This window comes from Equus przewalskii, chromosome 17, assembly GCF_037783145.1.
Source record: "Equus przewalskii isolate Varuska chromosome 17, EquPr2, whole genome shotgun sequence".
Lineage (NCBI taxonomy): Eukaryota > Metazoa > Chordata > Mammalia > Perissodactyla > Equidae > Equus > Equus przewalskii.
In genome coordinates, this window is record NC_091847.1 from 44,595,877 (window position 1) to 44,621,688 (window position 25,812).

At 36.2% G+C, this 25,812-nt stretch overlaps 1 protein-coding gene across 2 annotated transcripts in view; it reads right to left on the reverse strand.

Moving 5' to 3' along the window:
• Positions 1–586: 586 nt before the first annotated feature.
• SLC38A11 (solute carrier family 38 member 11) overlaps positions 587–25,812 on the reverse strand; it is a 53,875-nt gene continuing 28,649 nt past the window's right edge. Inside the window, exons 8-12 of one of the 2 annotated variants that reach the window (XM_008537091.2) lie at positions 16,863–16,933; positions 16,017–16,178; positions 12,892–13,004; positions 9,881–10,012; positions 587–3,191 (exon numbers count right to left, since the gene is read on the reverse strand). In XM_008537091.2, coding sequence (XP_008535313.2) covers positions 2,898–3,191; positions 9,881–10,012; positions 12,892–13,004; positions 16,017–16,178; positions 16,863–16,933 — 772 coding nt within the window. In that variant the 3' untranslated portion in view covers positions 587–2,897. The remainder of the gene's footprint in view (positions 3,192–9,880; positions 10,013–12,891; positions 13,005–16,016; positions 16,179–16,862; positions 16,934–25,812) is intronic. The other variant, XM_070581488.1, reaches the window with a different exon arrangement.

A 25,812-nucleotide genomic window follows, 5' to 3' on the forward strand; every position in this document is an offset into this window, starting at 1 on the left:
ATAAACAGAAGGAAGGCTGCTCCTGTCCAATAAGTTACTGTTTCATTAGGTAGATGAATGCAGTATGACTCCAGCAGACTAGTTGGGATTTTCTTAGTTGGATAACCTGGATTTCAGAGTCCTTTTAGGACAGATAAGAAGCAACAATTATTGCTTGACATTGTTGGAAACAATCAGAGGAGAGGCAGTCTACCTGTTCTGATATTTGGAGATCTCAAGTGAGGGTTGAGAGCAAAGGTTCTATTAGAAGTGAAGTAGACAAGGACCCCATGCATAAGTTATACAGATGCCGTCCAATTTATACCCTCAAAGGAAACGTATTGCTGGATGTTTACATTAGTGTGTAAAGATATTAGCCCCTCTCCTCCTTTTGTAAATTAAGAAGGACTTTATAAGTTTAAACGTAGTGACAACTTTAAAAATTGGTTTAAAATCTTCCAGTTGCTTTGTCAGGGGCAAGAAGTAGCAGGGAGCAAATGAGTCTCACTGGAAATCTCTTATTAAACTGAGGCAAGAAATAGATGGGGGGGGTGGTTCTTGAAGTTCTGCATGGTGGTAAAATAAAAAGACGAGTATTCTTGCAAAATAGACTTGAGTTCCTAAGATTTATTTTATCATAATTTGAAAGATGTTGGTAATCCATGCAGCTAATAACTGGGTGAAAGGTAGTCTTGTTCCACAGTTGATTACGAAAAAAAAACAGAACAAGTATTTATTAGGCATTAATATGGCACTCAGTTCCTACCAGGAACTTTTTATCTATTTGAAGAGTCAAGGTTAAGGAATCTGAAGCAACACCAAGAGTTCATGATAATAGAGGCTAAGTGCTATAGTACGTTATCCTTGACGTACTTCTCTTTGTACTCTCTTGGAAATCTCATCTCTCATGACTCTATCTAATAACTATGTAGGTCAGTGTTTCTCACTCTTGAGTAATGTAGGGATGGACTGCTGCAGAAATTTCTTATATTCCCTCAGAAGGAATGAAAGTATTTTTATCATTATTTTACCAAAACATACATCAATCTAAAAATACGTACAAGCCACTTAACGTTAGGATTCTTAAACAACTATATAAAACAGATTTACAAATTAAATACAGAAAAGCTATACAGCCAATAGAATTTAAATCAATTTAGTGGCATAAATAATGTTTAATGAAGGCAAAATCACCACTCAAAGCCGGAGCCTGCTTCTGCCTGCTAAGGTGCAACTTCCTTCGTGTTCAATAGGCCTTTCTTAACATGAGTAACACGATGACTCAGCGCTCACCACTTCTTTATTCAAACTGCTGTGAAGCCATCCTTTATACAATTCCTGTGGGATTTTTTTTTGGGGGGGGGGCTGTGATTTGTACAAAGACTTTGTGTATATTAACTCTGCTTGTGATACTTTCTATTTGGCAACAATTAATATAGTACTATGGATTGTCAACTTGATGGAAATACAAATGAAAAAGGTGAGAGCCCAAGTCTTGGGTGATACTTAATATATTATATATCAACCTAAGGTAGCCAACCAGATGGTTCCCAATTTTATTCTGTTACTTTTTAAAGATTTTCATAGATATGAAGACATGAAATCCTCATTGAGAGATATAAAGCCCGCATTAAAAACTGAGGGCAGCTGTGGTCGACACAGCTGGGCCTCCCAGATCTCCTACAAGGAAGCGTGTGGTGCCCCACCTACCAGCCTCCAGCTCTCAGTTCCTTGAGGGTTTGCTCAGCTGCAAAGAACTGCCTAGCCCAAGGGCTTGTCCTTCCACAGGTGCGCACCTACAAGGACTGCTGGAGAGAGCAGTGTTAAAACCCGGCTATTTCCCCTGAACAGGGACAACTCTGAAGGACCACCTATGTTCTAGACTCCCTTTTGGGTATGGCTGAGGGTTTGTCAGCCTACATTGCATGTCCATTTTGCCCTCCCAGTCCTGCTTTGCCCCTCTTTCCCAGTAGCTATGATCCCTAATAACCATCCTGAATGCCGGACTCCATCTTAGTGTCTGCTTCTGGAGGTTCCAGCCAACAAGAGCTCCTGAGAATCTCTCTGAGGGCTCCCGGAGGAGTAAGAATGCCTCTTCTGTAGCCCTGATTCTTCTTGCAAGCTTCTAGTCTGAAAGTTCAGCTTCCAGGTGTATATTCCTGCCAGCATTTCAAATTCAACCAGTCCAAGGCTGATGGATAACAGATCTCTTGGGCTCGTGCCTAAGAACAACTTGTGAGGTACTTTTTCCTGTTTTATAATTTAGTTAACGGCACTACCATCGTATTCCCACAGGATCAAAACTTGGGAGGTAATTTTGATTTCTCACACACCTTGCTCTGTATATTCAATCTATTATTCGTGCTTCTTAACATGGAAAGAAAAGAACTTTACTCATTTCTCCAGGGAGTCAATTCTCTCTAAACAAGGATGCAGCTGAAATTATAATGGAGAGCTTCACTTTGCTCTCGAAATATCTACTCTCTTTAATAATTTTTTTTCCCTTCCCTTCAATTCCATTAACTTTAAAACACTTTTTTTTCTCATAAAGGACACACACAATTCCAACCCATAATCTTCTACTTATTTGGGAGCGCAATATGTCGGCTCATGTATTAAATAAAAGAATAATGCTTTGAGAGAATGGCAGCTGATGCCAAAGGCTTCACTGCTCCTTCTGCAGTTGGAATTAGTGTAGCACAGTTATTAAAATAAAACATTTATTTTGTCCCTGTTTAAGACAAAATACAATCAACTTTCTTTTCCTCTTTATCTTTTATATTGGGCTGAAGAGTAAAGAAAACCAAGTCTTGATAAATGCCAAAGTAATAATTTTACAATATAGACACTAAAACATATGTGAACGTCATGTGGTTTAGAAGTCCATGAAAACATACGTATTTTTTAAAGCAGTCAACTCACTGAAAGATAGTGACGTTTAAAACTGAAAGTTGTGTTGTCAGTTGAAAATGAGTCACTGAGATGTTTGTGAAGGAGAAATTGTCAGGAAAGCAGTAGAACATTTCCTGCCCGTGGGTGCAGTCTTGAGGATTTCTGACGGCCATGACGAATCCAACCACCATCACCACCGCACCGATGGGGAGCATGACGCAAGACATAATCTTATCCGAGTGTGTCCTTGGTTCTTCAGACAGCTTCAGATAACATGCCGATGGAATGATAAAAATTAAAGGAGCTGCACAGAGCGCACCCTGAGTGTTGAAAACAAGACACGAGATAATGTCACTGGAGGGAGCATTCCTGGGGTAGTTTTCTAAAAACATTTACAAAATGTATCTGTCATTGCACTTGTTAAAAGTTTGATAGGTTCAGTTGAATCAAACAAAGGAAAGAAAAAGAATTACAAGAAAGACGAGGAATAGGTTTTTCTTCTTCTGATGGAATATTTACAAAAGAGAGTAAAATAATGTAATAGTATATCAGACTTAAGAAAAAATGATCAGAAAATAATATGGAAAATAAAGCAGATCGTAGGACGGACTTGTGGCAAACTCTTGAAATTTCCCATATTTTCAGTTACATCATATTTCCTTGTACCTTTCATTACAAATTTCTGTGTATTTACTATGCTGGTCAAATCTGAGAGATCTATTTCTGATTTGTGTACGAGGGGACTTTTGGGAGGTATCTACGGCATATTGTCTTTCCTCTTCACCTGAGTTTGTATGAAAGTAGGTGCCTGTCTGTATGAGAAATGAAAACTATAACCCTAAGGGTACTTAACATGAAACAGCATTTCTAAATCTTCTTTCAAGTGAAACTAAACACATTAATTACCCTAGAAAATTGACAGTGGAACTAAATGTTTATGACTCACTCAGCCTCCCCCACTTTAGCTTATGGCGAAGTCCAACCTGAAGGGGAATGTCAGGCTGAAGCTTATGGAGAATATCATAAAAATACCAAGAGTTGCTGACTTCAAAGGAAAGAGACTTTCCCCTTGAGGCCAAATTTGCTGTGGAAACTTTGCAAATGAAATCACGTTAAAATTTAATGCATTTTAGGTAATATATTTTTCTAATTATATTAAATATTAAGCAAAATATAACACATTATTAACAAAATATATTAAATATAATTCTATGACAAATAATAGTCACTTAAACCATAAAACACAAGTTTTTTAAAACAGACACTCAATAGCAAATGCGATACTGGTTTAGAATTAAAAGCAAGTTTTCCATAAAATACATGTTTGCTATATTTGAAAAAGTAATTATTATGGAAATTTGTAAATATAGAGAAAAGTAGGAAGAATAGTATAAAGAAAGCTTCTATACCTACCACCTATGGTTTGAAAGCTTTTTGATATTATTTTGGTAGATTTTTCAAGGAAAAATTACAGAAAACTGATTTTGAAGTGGATGGTATAAAAGAACAGATTATCCTTTAAAAATAGTTTAAAAGAAATATTTTTTCAATATCACCATATAATAAAATTACTGTGTTTTATAATAAGTACCACCCTCATACCAGAAATATTACAACTATGATTCCAAAAATATCACTTTTTAATTTTTTACAAAGACAGCAACAATCCAGAGAAATGGCAATTAAGGAGGACACACTATGAAATCAGACTAGCCAGGCAGTATCTGAAAATCTGAGGACAAACAGGAGGGATCACAGTCCATGGAAAATATTTCTACCGTCAGTGATAAAGCAGTGAGAAAATACTAAGAGGTACCAAATTGTATTCTATTTTAAAATATATGGACAATATAATTTTGCTACTCATAGAAGCTGAATACAAATGAATACCTGCAAAGGTCCATAGTGTATAAAAAGTGAGTTTTCATATGGCTGGAATTAAATGAATTATGGATTCCTTAGACTGTATCATGACACTTGAAACTGGCAATGTTGTTTAAGTTATGGAAATACTGTAGAATTCAGTGTGTTTACAATAATTATTATCCTTTGATTTCTTTGAAATAGTTTTTGAAAACAATAAAATAGTAATTAAAATACAAACGTGTGTGTGTGTGTGTGTGTGTGTGTGTGTGTGTAGAGAGAGAGAGAGAGACCCTTGTAAAAACAAACTTGAAGCAAATGCATCTGGAACTGCAGAGTGTGAAAATGCTATCAGGATGAAACTGCCACCAGCTGCTGCTTAGAAGCTGTCATCAGTCAGCATTTTGGGACTCTTCCAAATCTAACTTGCTGGGCAGTGCAAAGCAATGGGTGTTCTGTTTATGTTATAATTCCTAAAAGTTGAGAAAGCAGCAATTAGTGGGAAAACTATATAGCTGATGTTTGTACTGGAAGAAGTCCAGTTGGGTATCTTGTCTAGATAGCACTTACTTTCCTAATATTTGAAAGCTCATTCTTATAAGAGGTTGCTGCTAGGACCCAAGACCATCAGTAAAACGATAGTGCAATTCCATCTGTTCTATTCCCTATGAATTAGTCTGGCCTACTTGATCTGTTTAATATAGTCTTGCTTGAGAATATACCACTGGCTTTAAATAATTTTTGAAATTGCTTGACAGGATGTAAATACTATAACTGTTTATTAAAGAGACAATAAAATATAGTCACATTTATAAAGGCAGAATAGCTCTATCCTTTGATGATAATACGATGGAGGCCATGGCATTTTGCAGTTTGCTGTAGGGAAATAGCAGAAGATGTTAAAGATTTTTACTGGCAATACAGATTGGAAAAGTATCTGAAATTTCCTACCTGAATAGAAACCTCTCAAATGATACAAGGCAGCTGAAAGCTAAGTTTAAATAATGCTTATACAACTTTTAAATGTATGCTTTGTCATCAATGTGGACTCATGATATGTATTCTTATACCTTAAAAAGAAAATCTCTCTAGCTCAAGAGGTCTTTGGTAGCTGGGACTATGGCTTGCTCACCCTCATGACTGTATCTCTCTATCTGGGCTCTTGCTGGGTAATTGGCTTGCTTCCTTCCCTCCACTGTAAGCTGCACACAATGCTTGTTGGGCTGGTTACTCTGGCCACAGGGACCAGCTGCTTCATCTTTTCTCTTTGTACTGCTGCAAGTAGAAACCCATAGGGCCCAATTACTGCAGATGCCTCTTTTCTCTAACACTAACATCAGTGCCAAGATGCTGGATTCTTATCACCAAGTTATTTTATTTGCTTCTAAAATGAATCCTGTAAAATTGAGAGTGCGTTTGCTTTGGAAAAATATGTCATTGTGTCTACCCTGTGAAAACAATGAAATAAAAGGGAAGCTAAGTTCTAACCAGGGTTTTGCTTTTTATTAAATAACTAATACAACCACAAATAATTTATCCTATATTATTTTAGTTATACTCAGTAACAGCATTTCCCTAACTTTGCAAATTGTAGGTCTGACTCTATTACGTGTCTCATTTATGAAGATTATTATCTACTTAGTGATGATTCAGAAGCCACAATAGAAAAGAATTCCAAAAGTACTACAGTTGTTAACTAGGATAAAAACTGTTGGCTAACAATTATTAATTTAGATGAAAAAGTTTTAGTTCCATTTTATTTCATCGCCTGATATTTATTTTAACTCATTATTCAAGTCTATCTGTGCGTGTTACAGATTACTCTTAACCTTACTTACAGGTAAGCTCAATGCATAGATCTTTTAATTTAAAAAATGGATAGAGAAGTGAATGTAATTATTTTACATAATTTAAAGCCTATACTTAGGAAACCTAAGACTAGCATACTGATTAAAAATATGGGCTATAGGGTCCAAGAGCCTATGTTCAAATCTTGATTCTGCCACTTACAACTAGTGTGACCTATTTAATCACCCCGTGCCTCAGTTTCTTCATCTGTAAAATTAATATAGATCAAGGGAGATAACACATGCAACACACTTGGCACAGAGTAAATACTCAATACATGTTGGCTCACATTGTCGTTCTGAAGTGGAAGACAGCATGCTTTGCTTACTTCTAATGTGATGCATGACCCAGCCTGCATTAATTACTGACAGAAATGATGCTTGATCTGGCTCTATTAAACATGACAAATGCCCACACAAAAGGGAGTTGAGTAAAGACCTGAATACGTTATTGTGCACACCAAAAGACTTTTGTTGACTGGAAAAACATACAATCAGGTGGTCTGAAAGAGAATGGAGATCCTAGATTTTAACAATTCCTACAAAGTGCTTTAAAACTAGTGTAATTGTCTTTGGTTATTAGATCATAACAGATAACTTAGCACTCTTTAATTGTTTTTTTTATGAATATCTATATAACCAGGTTTTAGAAAATCTAAGGATTTAGAATCATGTTTTAAATTTTAAAAAGTAGTCCTATACAGCCAGCTCAGATCTTGACTTTATAACAGATATTCACCAAATATTCTCTGATTACTCTACAATACCAGAATTCTGTCTTAACCACAAAAAAGTTTCAACATAAGTACAGGAGAGAATATTTAATGTCATTATGTGCTTATGATTTTGTTGTGCAAGTGTCAGGGAGATTAGCAACTAACAGAAAGTAATGGTCAAATTTACAAAAATATATCATTCCTAAAAAATAAGCAATATATGTGTGCTTGGTTAACTTAAAGGGAACAAAAAATTGTTAGGCTATCAAGATGTGGTGAGTGGTCAGGCAGCTGATAAACATATTTTCTCTCATATCAACATCCTACATATTAAAAAACAGCCCAAACATGTGAATTCAAATGAGTCATTTCAAAAAACAAGAAATAATAGAGCTGGGAATGATTATGTTGATCATCTCAGCACAGTTGAAGGATTACTATTACTGTCAACACCAACCATTTTTTGCAACATTTAATTTCCTGGTGCTACACTAAAGAGTGTCTCTTATGTCCAGGAGCATTTGTAGAAACAGTTCCTGAACTGCGGTCCTAAGTGGCAATCGCCCAGGCAGCAATTTGAGCACTGTGTTCTTAGCACTACGCCAGGTGTTGTGGAGGATGTAGAAGGCAGCTGAATTCATTCTTGTCTTCAAAAAGCTTACAATTTGGTAAAGAAGGCAAGCTTATGGACAGTACAAACAGTACATGACATGAGATAGTGCATTAAGTCAGCAGTCATCCATTTATACAAATCAAAGTTGGAACATGAAATGATTTTGAGTGGACCTACTAGCCTTTGGCCTATGCAAAATTGGGAAGGAGGTAAAGGTTCCTTTGATAATATTTACCCACCTCTCTTATGAGCTCTCTTTTCTTTACTGGTGGAATAGATGATTCCCCAGTCCCCTGTGTTTTGGGGAAGCTGTCTACTCCCTACTTTCCATTTACTCTGCTGTAAGAAAATCCCCAATAGCGTGCTCTTGACTGAATCTCCTACCGCCTTTGTCTGAAACTTCAAATCCACATGACATCTGAAGGGAATAGTAACTTGGGCACTGACAATTAATACCTTGGTCTATCCCTCAACTCTCAATGGAATGAGTAAATGATGACTTGGGATCTCACTTGTAAAAGTGTGTCCTCCTCATGGTGCATGACTAATAAATGCTAAATGGTGTGATTCTGAATAGAAATTCCATAAGGATTGTAGAAGAGGAAGATTAATGATCCTAGAGTGGGAGAGCTACTTCGATTCATCTCACCAAACGGCATCATTATCCTGGTTCCACAAAACTGAACCAAGGCATCACTCTTGATATGTCCCTCTATCCCTCTGTGCTCCCAATGGAACCTGTCCACCAAATCTTTTCTCAAAAATGTCTTTTGGGAGCCCATCTACTTCCCTTTCTCTTCTTCATCATCTATATAGCAGCTGAACTTTTACATTTATTTGTGAGGCTGTAAATTCTATGAAAGCATGCATCCTTCCTGATTTCCTCCCATCATTGTATCTCTATTGTGTGGCACTTAGTAATTACCCAGTATATATCTGATCAACGAATAAACGAGCTAGAAATTACATTAGACCTTAAATCTTTGTAAGATTTGGACAGAAATGAAAGGAAAATAATAATTACAGGAAAGGATAAACAGATAAGCCAAAGGATAAAAGGAAGAATTAATATGGCTTACTGACAGGTCAAAAATAAGATTGGCTAGAGCTAAGGGTAGATTTGGGGAAGTAAATAGTAAATAACTTTCCATAGGAAGCATGGGCTCAGATTTTAGAGGCAACAGAGTTTACACTTGCTCTGGCTGGAAAGTGAACGTTTTTAAACAAAATAGTGAAATATTGGAAGCCGAACTTAAATATGTGCTAGTTGAAGCAAAAAGCCGCTATTAATTCAGATGAGGACCTATATTTGAGATGTAGCAGTAGAGATTCCAAAGGAAAGGTCTAGAGAGAGAAGAAAAATATTTTAAGGAAAAAGAACTTGGGCCATGGTAAGTGAATGTGGAGTATGGAGCAAGCTCTCTTCATTGACATGTTTTTAATGAATCCCTCTAGACCTATTTTCTCAGCAAAGAACATTCTAGAGCTATTTAATTTATAGTTATTTTTTAGGAATATCTATATATTATAGAAAATAAAATATGTAAAAGTGCTCTAAACCAGGGGTTCTCAACCTCAGCGTCACTGACATTTTTGGTTGGATAATTCTTTGTAATGGGTTGTCCTATCCATTGTGGGATGTTTAGCAGCATCTTGGCCTCTACCCACCAGATGCCAGGAGCACCCGCCTAGCCCGTGACAACCGAAAATGTCTCTAGACATTGCTAAATGCCCCCTGGGGGAGGAGAGGCAAAATTCCCCCATTGGAAAACCACTGCTCTGAAAGTATACAGTCCTATGAAGTACACAGCATCGTTATTAGGAATATTTACTATAATATAACAAGCGCATTTTCATTTCACTTCAGAAAGTGATACCTTGTTAAAGAAAAGACACCTGATGTTAAACGTAAACATTATCTTTTAAAGGGACTTTTAGAATGGAAGGAGTAAATCTTTAAACGTACTTACGTTGAGTTCTAAAACTATTCCAAGGCAATCAATCAGCAATGACACAAGTGTGGCAACAGTAATGATAACCACTGTTACAACAATATGGACAACTGATGAAAGAGTCCCACCAAAAAACACATTAGCAATTACCTGCCAAATAAACAGATTATTTAGAGAGGCACTCTCAGACGCATGCAAGACTTATTAAGAGAGTATTTCATATTATAGCACCTAGGGCTGTATAAAACACAACCTATATGGCAATCAATTAAATCTTAAGTCACTATGAATGTTCTATCTTTTCCAAAGTATTTACACATTGTACTCACACATATCAATAACAAGTATTCTTTGTTGAACTATTAGACAGGCAATGGATTATATTACAGACTCAGGACACAGCACATGAATGTGTGAATAAATATCTTTCTCAAGTATAAGAGAGACTTGGGAGGTTACCTTATCCTTCTTCCCTGAGTCCAACAAGATTACCACTAATACAAACTACAGACGCTATTCAGATTATTTGAATGACCTCTAAGGAAAGAGTTACACAATTTCCTTTAACAGTAATAGATGTGTAATATCCTTTAGTAACAGGAAATTAATTTTATATAAAATAAATCCTATTTGATATAATTTAATTCTATTTTATCTTGCCTTTCCTCAACAAAAATGAAGAAGAGTTGATCACCATTTTCCACTGATATTCGGATAAGGAAATCAATCAACAGTTACCTATTTAATGCATCTCACACTTAGACATGATTTGCAAAGAGAAAATGCCTAGGAGATGATTCCTATTCTCAAGAATTAACATTCTATTTGGAGAGATCCAACCAATCTAATAAAACAAATAAGCAATCAATTTATGAGAGGATAAAAAAGATCAAATACAATTTAGAACTAGAAGGAGCTTTGGGTATCTAGAGCTGTCTCCCTTAGAGTAATTGGCTTTACAGCATTCCAGAAATGTACTCGTCCCACCTTGGCTTGACATGGGGCTTGAAACATGGATAGGATTTAGAGCAGAATTACAGACTGAAGCAACAGTGTGAAAAAGCAAAGAGGTAAGAACAAGAAAGATAACTATGGAGAGGACAAGGAGGAGACACTGAATAGGGTGGTGACTGTGCAAAAGAACAAGGAGACAAGAGTTGGAAATGGTAGGAGAGGGTCAGATGCTGGGGGACCTTAAAACCAACTCTCCAAACTATGATAAGTAACACTCCCCATAGACTAGATGCTGCCATAACTCTGCTCACAATTTAATGGGGATACTAACAACTTTTACTTATGTATGGTTTACAGTTGGTAATGTCTTTCTTAATACTATCTTATTTAAAATTCATTTTTATAGATGCCTCTAAAATATGATTGTTAATAGTGGAAAATCACTTAGTGAGGCAAGCTAGTGAGAGAGATTTATTAGGGGTAAACAGGCTTTTTGCCACCCTTGTATGTGGTTGGCCACCTCACCTATGAATAGAAATGGCTTTGATTCTGTTTATATGTTTATACCAACTGTATATTGTGTGTGTGCGTGTCTGTGTGTCTGTGTGTATGTGTGTGTCTCTAGAAAGGAGAGAGAGAGAAAGGAAGTGAATGGGCAAGGCGTATGCACGGTCTCTCTGTCTAGCATTTGCTACCATGGCAGAGATCTTGATTTAGTTCTGTCTTCCTGTCATGGCAGCTAGAAAGGAAACACAAGTTCCAAGTACTGAAGACATAAGCTGCGCAGGTGGAGTGACTCAGACCTTCCACAAGCAGTTCACCAGAAACCGCAGGAGGACGAGCCATCTGTTACTGCTGATCTAGAGATCAGATCGGAACCCAAAACACTGGGCAGAAGCTAAAATAAAACCATTTCCTGCATCCAACAAAAGTTAGCAAGATTTTTAAAGCCCCTTAGATTTTAAAAATCTTCATAAAATAGTTCAGTTTACTTCTCCCTTATAGTCGAGGTGGAGAACTTTCCTGTGAGTTGCACATTTCTAAGTGAGGACAAATGCTAATTGTAAAGGCCATACACAGTGCTGAGCATTTCCTTATTCCATTTCCCTGGACAGTTCCTTATGCCCATAATTGGCGTAAGGTAAGCACTGGTCTGCCTCAAGAAACCTGCCGATCAGTTAGTATACCCAAAGCACTGTAGGTGTTTTGCTTCACACATTAGACCCATTCAGATGGTGCCCCTGTGTAAACAGCCTCTAGGAATAGATTCTAAGACTAAGCACTTTTCAGTGTGATTCCTGAAAGAACCACTGTGAGCAGGATCATGTTTTTCTGCTAACTGGTACAGTGGCCTTGTAGCCGACTGCACAAGGGATTCCCGACAAGTCCTTGTCCAATTTTACACAAAAAGAATTAGTTCTCTTTCACCTAATCTTCCTCCACAAATCCAGTGGACTATGTAACATACTTGGTGTTGATGTAGAAATGAAATATAGATATGAATAATATACCACCTATATTATTCATATGGTATACAAATATAAATAAATAAACATATTAATACAAATAACATATATCTAGAAAACTAATGGTTTAAATGAAATTTTGGTTTCCCGTGGAAAACATTTTAGTTTTTTAAAAATAACAAAACTAATCAGAATCTGTTCTATGGTGTTTTTAATACATGTCGACTTATAAAACGTCTTAGCAAAAGATAATTTTGTAAAACACATTTTAAACCTTAGTACTTAATTTCTTTGCAAGAATGTTTTTAAAAAAACTTTGGCCGTATTAAAGGCTGGCATTCATTTTGGAATGCAGTTGTACAAATATTTATACTTAAGCTAATATAAACTAAACCACCAAACAGAATTTTCAAATCTAACTTTTGAAAAAATATTTTGTAAACATTTGAATATAAATTTATCTTTAAACTGGTTGAAAAAGAAAATTTTGTAAATTATATTACTTGTCATGCACTTTGGAATCTGTAGAATCGAGTTATTTGCAAATCTGCCTAAATTAAATATAGTAAGGAGATCATCCAGGTAGTGTTGGAAAGGAATCGTGCTTACCTCTCTCGTCACAAAGCACTCCATTGGGTACGTCAAAATGACAGTGACTCCATAGCAAAACCTTCCAAATGTTACTAGGTCATCATTTCTGCAATAATTTTCGAATAAGTCTCCTAAAGAATAACATAAAATAGATACTGAATATCTAAGATAAATATGTCATAAGTGAGATATTGGATATTTATTATGTAAGTGAAGCTACAGAAACTTCATTTAATTTAATAGAATAGAATGTCTACATATGTTTTTACACTCAGTAACTACATAATTATTGACTGATAGTAAAACTAGTACATGTTCCACTTTAAGATGAATTCATCATTAATAGTTTTTCTCTTACTCTCATTGTTTGTTTTTGGCAGATTTTCCTTAAATTTGTACCAACTTCTAAAAAATGCTTTTATCCATTGTCTTGTGTTCACACAGAATCAACTCCCTAAATTCTTGTGCATTGGTTTTATAAACTTACTTCTGGTCTTTGTTTCTGGTAAGTAAATGACTTCATTATTTTTTTTTTTTAAAAAAGTTCTGTTAAAATAAACAAATTTCCTTTTGAACTGCCGTTCTTAGATCAAGGACAATCCTGAAGGGAGAGTAGACCAGTACGTGTGGGGAGCTGAATTTCCTGCTCACCACACTATGGGTTCAGTCACAAACACAGGGTCACAGCAAGGAACCCAAGCATGCATTATGTTTCATGGCATCCAACAAACACAAGTGGAAATGCACCGATTCAAAACTATGAAAATATGCTTATTTCCCAGGAAGACCACTATATTTTATTAGTTCCAAACTAAATGATGGACCATATATATATATATCTCTCTTGAGCCAATTCTTATTTACAGACTGTGTTTTCTCAGATACCTATGAAGAGATACAGGGACTAAAGAGGGCGTAGAAGTCATATTAGCAAAAAAGAATTTCCCATGCTGAAACAAGGAATATTTGGGCCTGTTTATTTCCTAAATATAACATGCTTACGTTTTATAATCTTGGTCACATTTTTCAATTAGACTGAATCAAAAATTAGATAAAAGCCACACAGTACTACATTGTTTAAAAAGAAAACAAAACAATACTTCTGTACTCTTTTTTCATGAAAAAGCTAAATGTCTTACTGCTTCCCAAGACGTAAAGTGACTCTTCTCTCCTCCCACCAACTAGAACAAATGTACATTACTTTTTAGTGTCCCTTTTGGGCAGAAGAGGATTCAACCACAAAGCAGTAGTGGCAGACACCTGCCCTGAGGTTGACTGGAAAGGCTCCAGCAGTCTGAGAAAAAAAGGACTGAAGCTCCCTGTTCACTAACCTCCACTAGAAAAATGGGCCTGCACCTTTTCAAAAGTCCCAGGGAGTATCAAGAACAATCTAGAATTCTTACTGCCTCACAAGCTGGAATTTATCTACGGAAACGGAAAAGAAAAGAAGAAGGCAGTTTGCACAAACAAGACCAGATTTGCCTAAGGTGAAATGGCCTGAAGCAACAATGTCAGTTTAGTCCAGATTGAGTCTAAGTGGATTTTAGGGAATTATGGCTAGGAAAAAAACCCGAAAACTAAAAACCAAAACCAACCTGTCAGCTTTGTTATGTAAAGATTTAATTATATCTGAGTCATACCACCGGTAAGGTATGACTAAGAAAAAGGGTTTACGTCTTTTTTACAGAGAAGGCATTTAAAAACCAAGGTTTTGTACAGACCAGAGTCTCCAGGTCATTTGTCTTGGCAATAGTGACACGTGGCAGAAATGTTTTGAAACACAATTCTTACCAAGACTTTCAAGGTACTCCATTACTGTACTCTAATGGCACACACGTGTATTCTATTTTTGACTGCACAGGAATTACGTTAATCACTCTTTTTTGAAGCCATCTTTCTTTATTTCTTGAGAAATCTTTGCCTATAAGTCAGTCACCAGTAACCTCTACTTGAAACAATGCACTAGCACGCAATGTACCATCCACCATCCACCCAGTTTTCAGCGTCATCAGAAAACTAAGGTAAGAGGAGCTGGAGGCTAAGAGATAGCTTTTAATGAGTCATATTTGACCAAAATGGGGTAGATAGCAAGGTAAAAGGGAAAGAAAATTGGACTGGAAGTCAGGAGACTTGTTTTCTACTTTGTCACCAGCAGCTTGGGCAAGTTAGTTCACCTCTTTGTGTTTTAAGCAGGGGGTAAAACTAGTTATTCCACTTGCCTTCATAGGGTTGTTTGAAGGTCAAGTGAGATAATAGACCTGCAAAAGCTGTGAAATGCATGAATCACAGCATTCAGCAGGCTGTCAGGATACCCTGAATAGCCTACTACATAGATGTGGGAATGTCAGGGTCAAAGGAAGCAGAAGAGGTGACCACTCAGTTGCGCCTGGGTGAACAGAAGAAAAGGGAGGTAACCTGGGTGTGGGCAGTGGGGGGAGGGGTGGGAGGGGCTCTGGTTTTGTGGGAAAGATGATTTTTGTGTTTAAGGTAAGAATGGGACAACTAAGTAAAAATGTCCTGCAGGCAAGAGGCTGGAAAGGAAAAGAAATATCTGGACTAGAGTTAAAACAATGAAAATCTCCAGAGAATTTGTTGAGAGAAAAAAAGGTAACTTGTCCGAGCCAGTTAATAGGGGGTAGGCAGAAGAGAAGAGGGAGAGGAGGTAGGAGAAAGCAAAGGTGAATGACAGCGAGAAAAAAATATTAACAGAGTGGATAATGGTGTGGTAGTGCTCTTTTCTCTACGAGAGGAAAGAAAGAATGTTTAGAACTCTTCAGTGATTCAGAGAGGTCCATGAGAATCAGAACCAAGAAGATTATTAGCTTTCAAGAGCAGGAAGATATTGGTGTCTTTGAAAGTGAGGTTGCAGTGGTGTAGTAGAGGAGGAAGCCAGAACTCACGTGCTTTGAAGTGAAAGCACGAAAGGAGAGCGAATAGAGTGCAGAAAGACATTTAGCAGTTTAAAAAGGAGAAAATTAGGAAACAGAAATAGCAGAGAGGCAGGAAGGTAGAGGAGAGAGTGGGTAGAAGACATAGTGATCCTTTGAAGCAGAACATTGGGTATAACTGTACCCGAAATGAGAAGTGATAGCACCACTCCACGTGAAATCCAAAATATGTTAAGACCGAATCTCTCATTTTACCTTGGGTGAAGCCAGTAAATGTCAAGTATCCACACGTAGCAAAGAGAATACTGATGAATACAGAAATCAAGGTGGACACATGGATGATGCGGGACCACTTAGCTACTGTGGGTTCTTCCAAAGAACCATAAACTAAGAAACAGTTATGGTGGCAAATAAACGCTGCAATACAAAAAAAAAAAAAAAAAGCATTATTAAAGTAAGCACCACGGTTCTCTTTTTACTTCTGAAAATTCAGAGATATATGCTACTTTGGAATGCTAATGAACCGAAGTTCAAATATACTAATTTACTAGCTATGTCAGAAAATAATCTTTCTAACAGCTCCAGGAATGAGAAATTTCATTCACGTTAGGCTTATGTGGTCTCTTCATGTCACTCTTGATACAGACCAGGTCTATCCAACTTTCTCTCCCATTTTCCATTTCCTAGTGGCCTTTCCAATCTTAAGGGAAATCTCAACAACACCACATTTTCAGTCTGTGGCTTCCTTTCTAATCTGGGATGTGGCAGAGTAGTTTCAGATGTCTGGCCAATTTGTAATACTTTGTGTGCAAGGTTTGAAGAAGGCCATAACACTTGCTAGATTTTCAAGATAAAAAAAAAAAATGACTTAAATGAGTTTTATGCATGAGAAAGAGACTTGTCCAAATTGAAGCAAATTTTAGTGATGAGTGAGAGAAGTTTGAGCCTCATTTTATGTTGGCATAAACTAGATCATGTGCCGCTAATAGGAAGTCTAAAACTTAGGACATCTGCTCTCCAGACACAAACATGAAACAGTGCTTTTTCATTGCTCAGAAGCCTCCATATTGAGAAAGGGCCTTTGAAACTATATACACTCACCAAACGACATAACACCGACGGCCTGGATGGCATTGGGCTTTGCGAATACCCAGGCATCTTCTGTTTTTGGTCTAGAAGAGACATTAGTTAATTTGATCAATGATTAAAGAAATGCAAGCATAAGCATATCAGAGAACAAGAAATGATGACACAATACAACCTGAATATCTTTAAGAGAGAAATTAATAAGAGGCCCCCACTGATTGTAAATAAATTTCCCAGGAATATTAACGTTACCTGTTAACCCTAGTCTTCTAAAATGCATTTCCACTGACTACTTAATTTTGTGACTTTCTTTACTCATCAATTTAACAACAAACATTTTTATGCACTCTTCATTTGAGATACTCATTGAGGGAGATACAAAAATTAATAATGCTACGTTCTTCCTCAGTTAATCAACGCTGCCCTTATTCCCCTCTAACTCATTCTCCCAGGCTCATCACACCCAAAGGAAATGCTTAGTTGGCACCACAGTTTATTGAGGAATATGGACATGGACTAATATTAATTGAGGATGCACTTAACTATGCTCTGGCAACTATCCTATGTTATCTCAAGCTTCACAGTAACACTTAAGTACTATTATCATTATTTAATACATTAGAAAGGTTAAGCTCTGGGTGGTGACAGAACTTGTCAAGCTTCCACACATAGTAAGTGAAGAAGTTGAGATTTCTCTCCTTGGTCTGTCCATCCCAATATCTCTTCCATCAGTGGCCTCAAATTCCCAGTTGTGGATATACTTCTCAAAGAGGTTTTGGAAATATACACACTTGAAATAGCTTGAAGAAATCTATTTCTTAGTGGAATTAAAACACTTGCCAACCTGTTTATTGGCAAGGATTGGTCTCCCTGATTAACGGATCCTTGAGTAATGGTGAAGAGCAAAGGCTCCAAGGTCAGACAGCCTGTGTTGGTCTTCTGGCCCTGTCCACTTGTTAGCTGTGTGATCTTAGGCAGGTTACTTAACCTTTCTGTGCTTCACTTTTGATATCTATAAAACGGGGATAATAATAATAGTACCTAATTCATTGAGTTATTGTGTGAATTAAATGAGATAAAATATGTAAAACTTCTAGAAGAGAGCCTAGCATATAGTAAGTGTTCAATAAATGGTCATTAGTATTAGCTTATATATTAATATTGTTATTATCCACTATCATTTAATAAAAGGTAGCAAAAAATCTGAAAGTATGGCCAGCTTCCCTGAAGAGGAAAGGCCTGAGTGAGACCCAAAAGAATGCATGAAGATAGATGAAGGGGATGGGGGAGAAGAGTCTAGAAAGCACAAAGGCACTAAGTGTAAAGCCATCTATTTTGTGTCTGTTATTCATTCTCGACGTAAAGCAGACATAAAAAAATACCATTTGTTTTGTGAAAGTTAGTGGGATTTATGTGTTGTATCATTTCTTTCCGTATTTGAAATGAGCAGTTATACAGACAAAGAGGGTACTAGCTGGCCTACGAGGGAGGCCTCCGGCAGGGACAGCTTGCTCCGAGTCCCACAGCTTTTTGAGTGGGAGCTGCTGCCACCTGCTGCCTCCACTCCACTCATTGCAGCGAACACCACCAGCTGCAGCATACCTGTCAAGTCCCAAAGTCAACATGGAAAAATGCCAACTTTGTCCACGATCCTTAAACAAAAAATCATTTAGAAAAGGCAGCACTGACAACCGTAGAAGCTTAAAGATCTTTCTCTTTCTAATATGTTTGAAATGATCTACCTTCCCTGTTAGGGTATTTGCATGTCAATAATACTCATCTTTCCCTCCAGTACAGATGATGGTGGTGTCCTACTTTTTAACTCTTATATTAGTAATGAAAACGTAGGAGGAATTTGATTTTCATCTTATTTATTCTATTTAAATTTATGAAATTTTTCCTGATTCATATGGTTCCTTGAATATATTCCTAGATGAGATGGAGTGTGAAATGCACCTAGAGATAATTTTGGATTTTCTGTGTTCATCTTAATGATGCTGATTTTATAAGATGGAAAGTACCAAAAAACATGCTACAGAAAGGAAAAAGTGTATTTCCAAATCTAGATAAGGAGAAGGAAAGAGACAGTGAATATGGTTTTCCAATCTTTTATACAATAGCCTGGGATTGAGCTCCAGAAACAACCAATTCCACAGAAAAGAAAGAGCAAGTTCCTCGGTCTATTATATAAGGTTGCTGAAACCATGATACCCAATGTGGATGAGAAAATGGAGTTATAGACCGCTCTGACTTTAGACTATAGATGCTCAAATAGAAACTGAAATATTATCGAATGCAATCAAGCAGTGTATAAGAAAAAATCAAGAAGAGTTTTTACAATGAATGCAAGGAAGTTCAATAATAGAAAAATCTATTAAAGTAATTCATCACATTAACAGATTAATGGAGAAAAATAGCTTATGACTATTTCAAAATACATAGAAAAGTATTCAATTTGATAAGCACACTAAGTAAGCTATTAATAAAATAGAACTTCCTTAACCTGATAAAGAATATCTACCAAAACCAATAGCAAATGACATATTTAGAAGTGAAAAGTTAGAAATATTACAATTAAAGGCAGAAACCAGATAACGATGTTCACTCTCACTGCTTTCAGAATGTATTACTGGAATTCCTAGCTGATACAAGAAAATAAGAAGCAATAAGACATGTAATCATTGGAAAGTGATAAAATATTTGTACACAATATATGTACCCAGAAAATTCAGGGGCATCTACTGACAAGCTGTTGGAATTAATAAGAGTATTCAGAAATGTTACTGGATACAAGCTCCATACACAAAAATCAATAGAGTTGATGGACACAAATAACAACCAATTAAAAAGTCTTTTAAATGACAGTGACAACAAAAACACTAAGTACGTTTAAAGATATGCATAATCTTAATGGCATTATATAATTTTATTGAAAGTCACAAATAAATGGAGAGATAAACCATAACCATATGGATGAATGAGAAGACTCAATATCATACAGATGTCAATTCTCTCCAAATTAATATTTAAATTCAAAAGATAAAATATTGGGGGCCAGCACGGTGGCATAGCGGTTAAGTTCATGCGCTGCACTTTGGCGGCCCAGGATTCACTGGTTTGGATCCCGGGTGCAGAACTATGCACTGCCTATCAAGCCATGCCATGGCAGGCGTCCCACGTATTAAATAGAGGAGGATGGGCACAGACGTTAGCTCAGGGCCAGTCTTCCTCCCAAATAAATAAATAAATACATACATAAAATATGATATTGAGGGAAGAAAGACTTTTTAAAAAAACCCATAAAAGCTAAAATCATAAAGGTAAAGATTGATAAATCTGATGTAACTAGTGGCAGATAAGATAAAATGTCTATATGATAAAGTAATTCATATACAAAGTTAAAAAATAAAGAAAAGCTAAAAACCGAGAGATGAGATTTGTTATGCATATAACAAAGAAAGGGTGACTATTCAGTGTATAGTACAAGCTCCTGCAAATCAATTAGACAATGATATTCCAGTGAGCAGTAGACAACAGTTAATTGATAGAAAAGGAAATAAAAATGGCCAATAAATATGCTACAAGTTGCTTGCTTCCTTAATAATTAGAGAAACTCAAGTGAAATCCACAAAAAAGAGCATTTTACATCTAATTCAATAATTGAAAAGTTGATAAATTGCTGGGAAAGAACAACTTGCAATTATTATGGAGGGAACTGTAAACTGTCAAACACTCTGGAGAAGAATTGGGGAGCATCTAGTAAAGTGGAAGGTACTCAAAGCTTGTAAGCAAACAATTACATTTCTAGGTCTGTAGGGCACATGTGCACACGGGGATCTGGATAAGGATGTTTACTGCTGCATTGTTCATATTAGCCAAACTTTGGAAACAAGCTCAATGTCCAGCAATAGAATTGATAAATAAATCCATAACTAAAATATGGCACCACCATAAGATTGTGTGCTATAGAGCAATTAAAAAGAGTCATTCAGTGCGAAGTGTATCAAAATGGAAACGTATAGAATACAGTATATAGAGGAAAATAGTGAGTTATAGAAGGGAATGTACATTTTTCTACCATAGTAATTATTTATGTATATTTTACAAACATACTAATCAATACTACATATTTTGTCAATATATAAATGCACAGCATAAGTATAAAAGAAAGAACAGGAATGATTCAAACCAACTTAAAGATAATAATTTCCTCTAAGAAAGAGAAATGAATCCAACTTAAGAATAATAGTTACCTCTGGGAAAGAGAAATAAATCGACTTTTAAATATGATAGCCTATTGTTGATAAAGAGTGGAACGAAATATAGAAAATTATTTCAAAAAGACCTAGCCGAATTTACTGCTCCCTGAACTTTATATAATTATACAATATTTTCTACATAAAATCTTTTCGGATCTGAACTTAATTTTTAACCGTGATTTTCCATAAATATTCTATAACTGAAACTACATTCCTCCTGCTTTCCAGTCACTTATTCAATTCATTCAATTTTCAACAAATATTTGCTGAGCACTAGTGATGTGGCAGTCACTGTGATAATCACTAGGGATGCCGCAGAGAAAAAGACAAAAGAAAGAAATATTTTGGTTTATATTCTATATCATAATGTAGAACAGCCCTATACAATAGTGCTTTCTGTGCAGGTGGAAATGTTCTATCTCCATGCTGGCCAATATGGTTAGCACTAAGACGCACAAGACTATTGAGCATTTACAATTATGGCTAGTGCAACTGGGGAATTAATTTTTAATTTTATTTAATTTTATCTAATATGAATAGTCTCACGTGGCTAGTTGCTACTGTATTGGATAACACAGATCTGCATGAAGTCGTGTAGGTAATTTTTGTTTCAGAAAATGTAATTATCTTCTAATGGTCTAAAAAGTTAAAGAAATTACTTAAAAAGGTTTAATTTTTCTTGTGGTGTAGTTTATGTCATAAGTTTCAGCTACTATCTACCACTTGAACTTTCTGAGAGGCAAGGAGAAGAATGGAGGAGTTGAGTATAACAATAAGTAACAAGAATACTTTATTAACTTATAACAAATCACGGCTATTAGAGAATTTGAAATAAAAGCAAAAAACAACAAACTTGGAGAAACAAATCAAAATTGTCATTATGAATAAAGACTGGAAAAACATAGTACCTAATGGTGATATTGAAATATTGCAAAATGTCAATCAACTAAAAACTTCATTTGTTATTACAAAATGATTAATATAGGATGAGCTTTTTCCTTTTTTAATTTTAAAGCGTAATTTATAATAAGTTACTTGTAAACAGGGAATAGCTTTCAAATGATTATTCAAATTCAAACATATTAATTAACATACAACTCTTTAGCAGTATTTCTTTTGCATAAAGTGAGGTCAGTTTTCTTCTGAAGAAACCCCAAAATAAGAACTACTCTCCAATTTCTTCTTGTTTTAGATTCTTCTGTTGCCACTTTCGAAATTAATTTCCCTGAGGAACTGAAACAAACCTCACTTATTGATGTGTGTCTAGAGTTTGCAAAGGAAGCCAATAGTTCTGAAATTAGTCCTCTGTAGTCAACAGCATCTCTTCAGCAAGTGTTCATGCTACTTGCTAATGAATGGAACAGCTCTGTACCCTCCTTTGGCTCCTACCTGCTTCTTTCATTTAATGTGATTATTTGCTGGCTACAGATCAAACCGTGGTTAATATTATCGATAAAAAGACAACTAGAACAGGGGCTGGCCCCGTGGCCGAGTGGTTAAGTTCGCGCGCTCCGCTGCAGGCGGCCCAGTGTTTCGTTGGTTAGAATCCTGGGCGCGGACATGGCACTGCTCATCGGACCACGCTGAGGCAGCGTCCCACATGCCACAACTAGAAGAACCCACAACGAAGAATACACAACTATGTACCGGGGGGCTTTGGGGAGAAAAAGGAAAAAATAAAATCTTTAAAAAAAAAAAAAGACAACTAGAACAATAATGAACTTCACTTCCATTGTGAAGGACAAACTTGCTCTTGACTAAGGAAAACCATATGGAATACAGCAAGTGGCATTGGGAAACAATACAGGTTTTGGGGCCAGACAGACCTTGATTTAAATCTTAACTTTATGATATACTATACTGTGCCCAGAGTGACTTTGGGCACATTACTCAACGACACTGGTCTCAGTTTTCTCTGCTGTAGAACACAGACAATGTTAATAATTGAATTTTACATATCTGACTTAAAGGTTAAATGACATAATGAATGAAAGAGAGTGGTATATAGTGGACAATCAATGTTGAATGAAACCACCTTCCACGCTTTCTTTCGTTCCTTATTTTATCATTAAAGTAATGATACACGTCTTAGTTTGGATGTAAGGACCTGCACATACATGAAATGCAATCTTCATCATGGTATTCATATTCTTGTAGAGAATGAAGAGACCTTGGGGAAGGCAAGCTATCTTATTTAAAATAAATGGATGATTAATCGTAATAATATACATGCAACCGAAAGGGCAGCCATTTGGATGATAATGAAAAAGATGAAATGCTTCGTTCACGTTTTGGATATTCACAGTAAACATTCGATATTCTATCCCATACACCATATCCCATACAATTTTCTGCACAACTGGGTCTGCCAAATTGGTGCAACTTCCAGGTGAATTTTAAAGCCATTTTAGACAATCTCCGGGGATTTGGAGCTGCTCACCTCCCTCCAGGGATTATATCTTAGGCCAGCCATCAGTCTCCCCCGCTGAGCTGTAGCTCTGTGGCGATATAATAAATTTTGCTACACTGGTGTGGAGACTACCACCAATGGAAGATAATTAAACATTTGAGCAAAAGAGGACACTCATTAAACCTTAAGATATTTGACATCTAAAATGGATAGAGAAGCAAATTGCCTGATTATTTAATCACAGGATAACATCTGAGACTAATCACTTGAAGGAAAATAAAGTATAAAATTAACCTTTTACATTTTTAAGCTTCTGTCTACACACACACACATACACAAATTGAGTGATTCTTATTACTTTTTTGTTATATAATTTTCTGCTTATAGAAAGAGTTTTATTCTGTCAGTGTGGAAAAGATAAAATTTCTTCCTTTTGCATTTCACCACAGGGAAATATTATGAAGGCATATATTTATATTTCACCATTGACATTGATAAAATATAAGTGCAGTGACATTTATTTCTTGATCACTTAGCACTACCTTCTTATAGAGAGACAGAGACTACCCTACTTGATCAGGAAACTGAGACTTTCACTTTCAGGAATTATTTGGGGGTCCTGAATTTTGTTTTAATAAGGTGAAATGGCCTTGCACATCTTGTAAAATCTTAAGGTGTGTGTAGGTGTTGAACGGTCTTTGGAAGCAATGGAAAATTAATCTGTCATGATTTTTACCAAAGTGAAGACATGGTAACTTTCACTGAATGCATGAATAACAGGCAGCAGTATACGATTCCCAATTGCGGGTGCTAAATAAAGAAATATCTAGCAAAACAAGATAAAATCTTATTCTAGTCATTGTTTTTCACCCATATCTCTTCCCAAAGCTTTCAATTAAGTGCTAATAGAGATAGTGTTTGTTCTTCCTTTTCTTTCCTAAATTCTTGATCAAGTAGAAAGTAAAACTGGCTGTAAACTAAGAGGTAAACAAGGGGACCAGATAAGCTAGTAATCAGATAAATTTTTAGAGAATTTTCTAATCATCTTCCTCCAGTACACGAGGTCTGCTTTCCTTCAAGGCATAGTGCAAACCCCACAAACAATGAAATAATCTCTCTGAGGAAAATATATTTTAAATAGAATGTTTGAATTTGTACTTCAATCCTCAGGCAAATTAATAATTGAAAGTTAAACTTGGACATCCAATTAAATATGGTGGATGGAACACATAAACTTTTCTTCTTTCTCTCCTCAGACCTCACAAGAATGCTACTAAATGAATTTAAAAGGGAGATTAATCCATGAGGGAGGGGATAGTGGGAGAAGAGACACCAGGGGAGATGACATTTTGGGAAAAGGAAAGCAGACGCCTACATGGTAACTGCTGAGAATGGAGAAGTTACCACCACACAGAAGAAGCTAATGATGTGAAGGAGCTGATTTCATTTTGCTAAACCCCTGTGTGTGCAGGACTCAGAGACACCACAAAGCTACTCAGGATGCTCCAGCAAAAAGAGAAAATAGAGAAAAATAAAGATCACAATGCTGGATACAACGTATCTAACACAAAAATGAGGTAAAGGAAGTCCTGGAATAACAGTGGGACAGCAAACTGAGACATCAATCCATCTAGAAATGAACAAGAATACAGAATGTTCTGGGAGGGAGTTGTCCAGGAAAAATAATAAAATTGATAAATTACCTTATATGTTTGAGCATTTGGAAAAAGAATAAAGAAAATGATCAAAATCAAAAGCTAAACTAGGAGAAAATATTTGCAAAAGACACAATTCATGAAGGACTTTTATCTAAAGTACACAAAGAACACTTAAAATTCAACACAAACAACTCAATTAAAAAAACGGGCCAAAGACCCATTGAAACCTAACAGACATCTCCTCAAAGAAGATATACTGAAAGGAGCAAGCTTATGAAAAGACACTCCACATCATATGCTATCAGGTAAATGCAAATTAAAACAACGATGAGATACCACTACACAGCTATTCAAATGGCCGAAATCCAGAACACTGACAACACCAAATGCTGACAAGGATGTGGAGCAACAGGAACTTTCATTCATTGCTGGTGGAAATGCCAAATGGTACAGTCATTTTGGAAGAGAGTTTGGCAGTTTCTTGCAAAACTAAACATACTCCTAGTATATGATGCAGTGACCATAATCCTTGGTATTTACCCAAAGGATCTGAAAACGTACACATAGATGTTTACAGCAGCTTTATTCGCAATTGCCCAAATGTGGAGGCAACCGAGATGTTCTTCAGTAGGCAAATG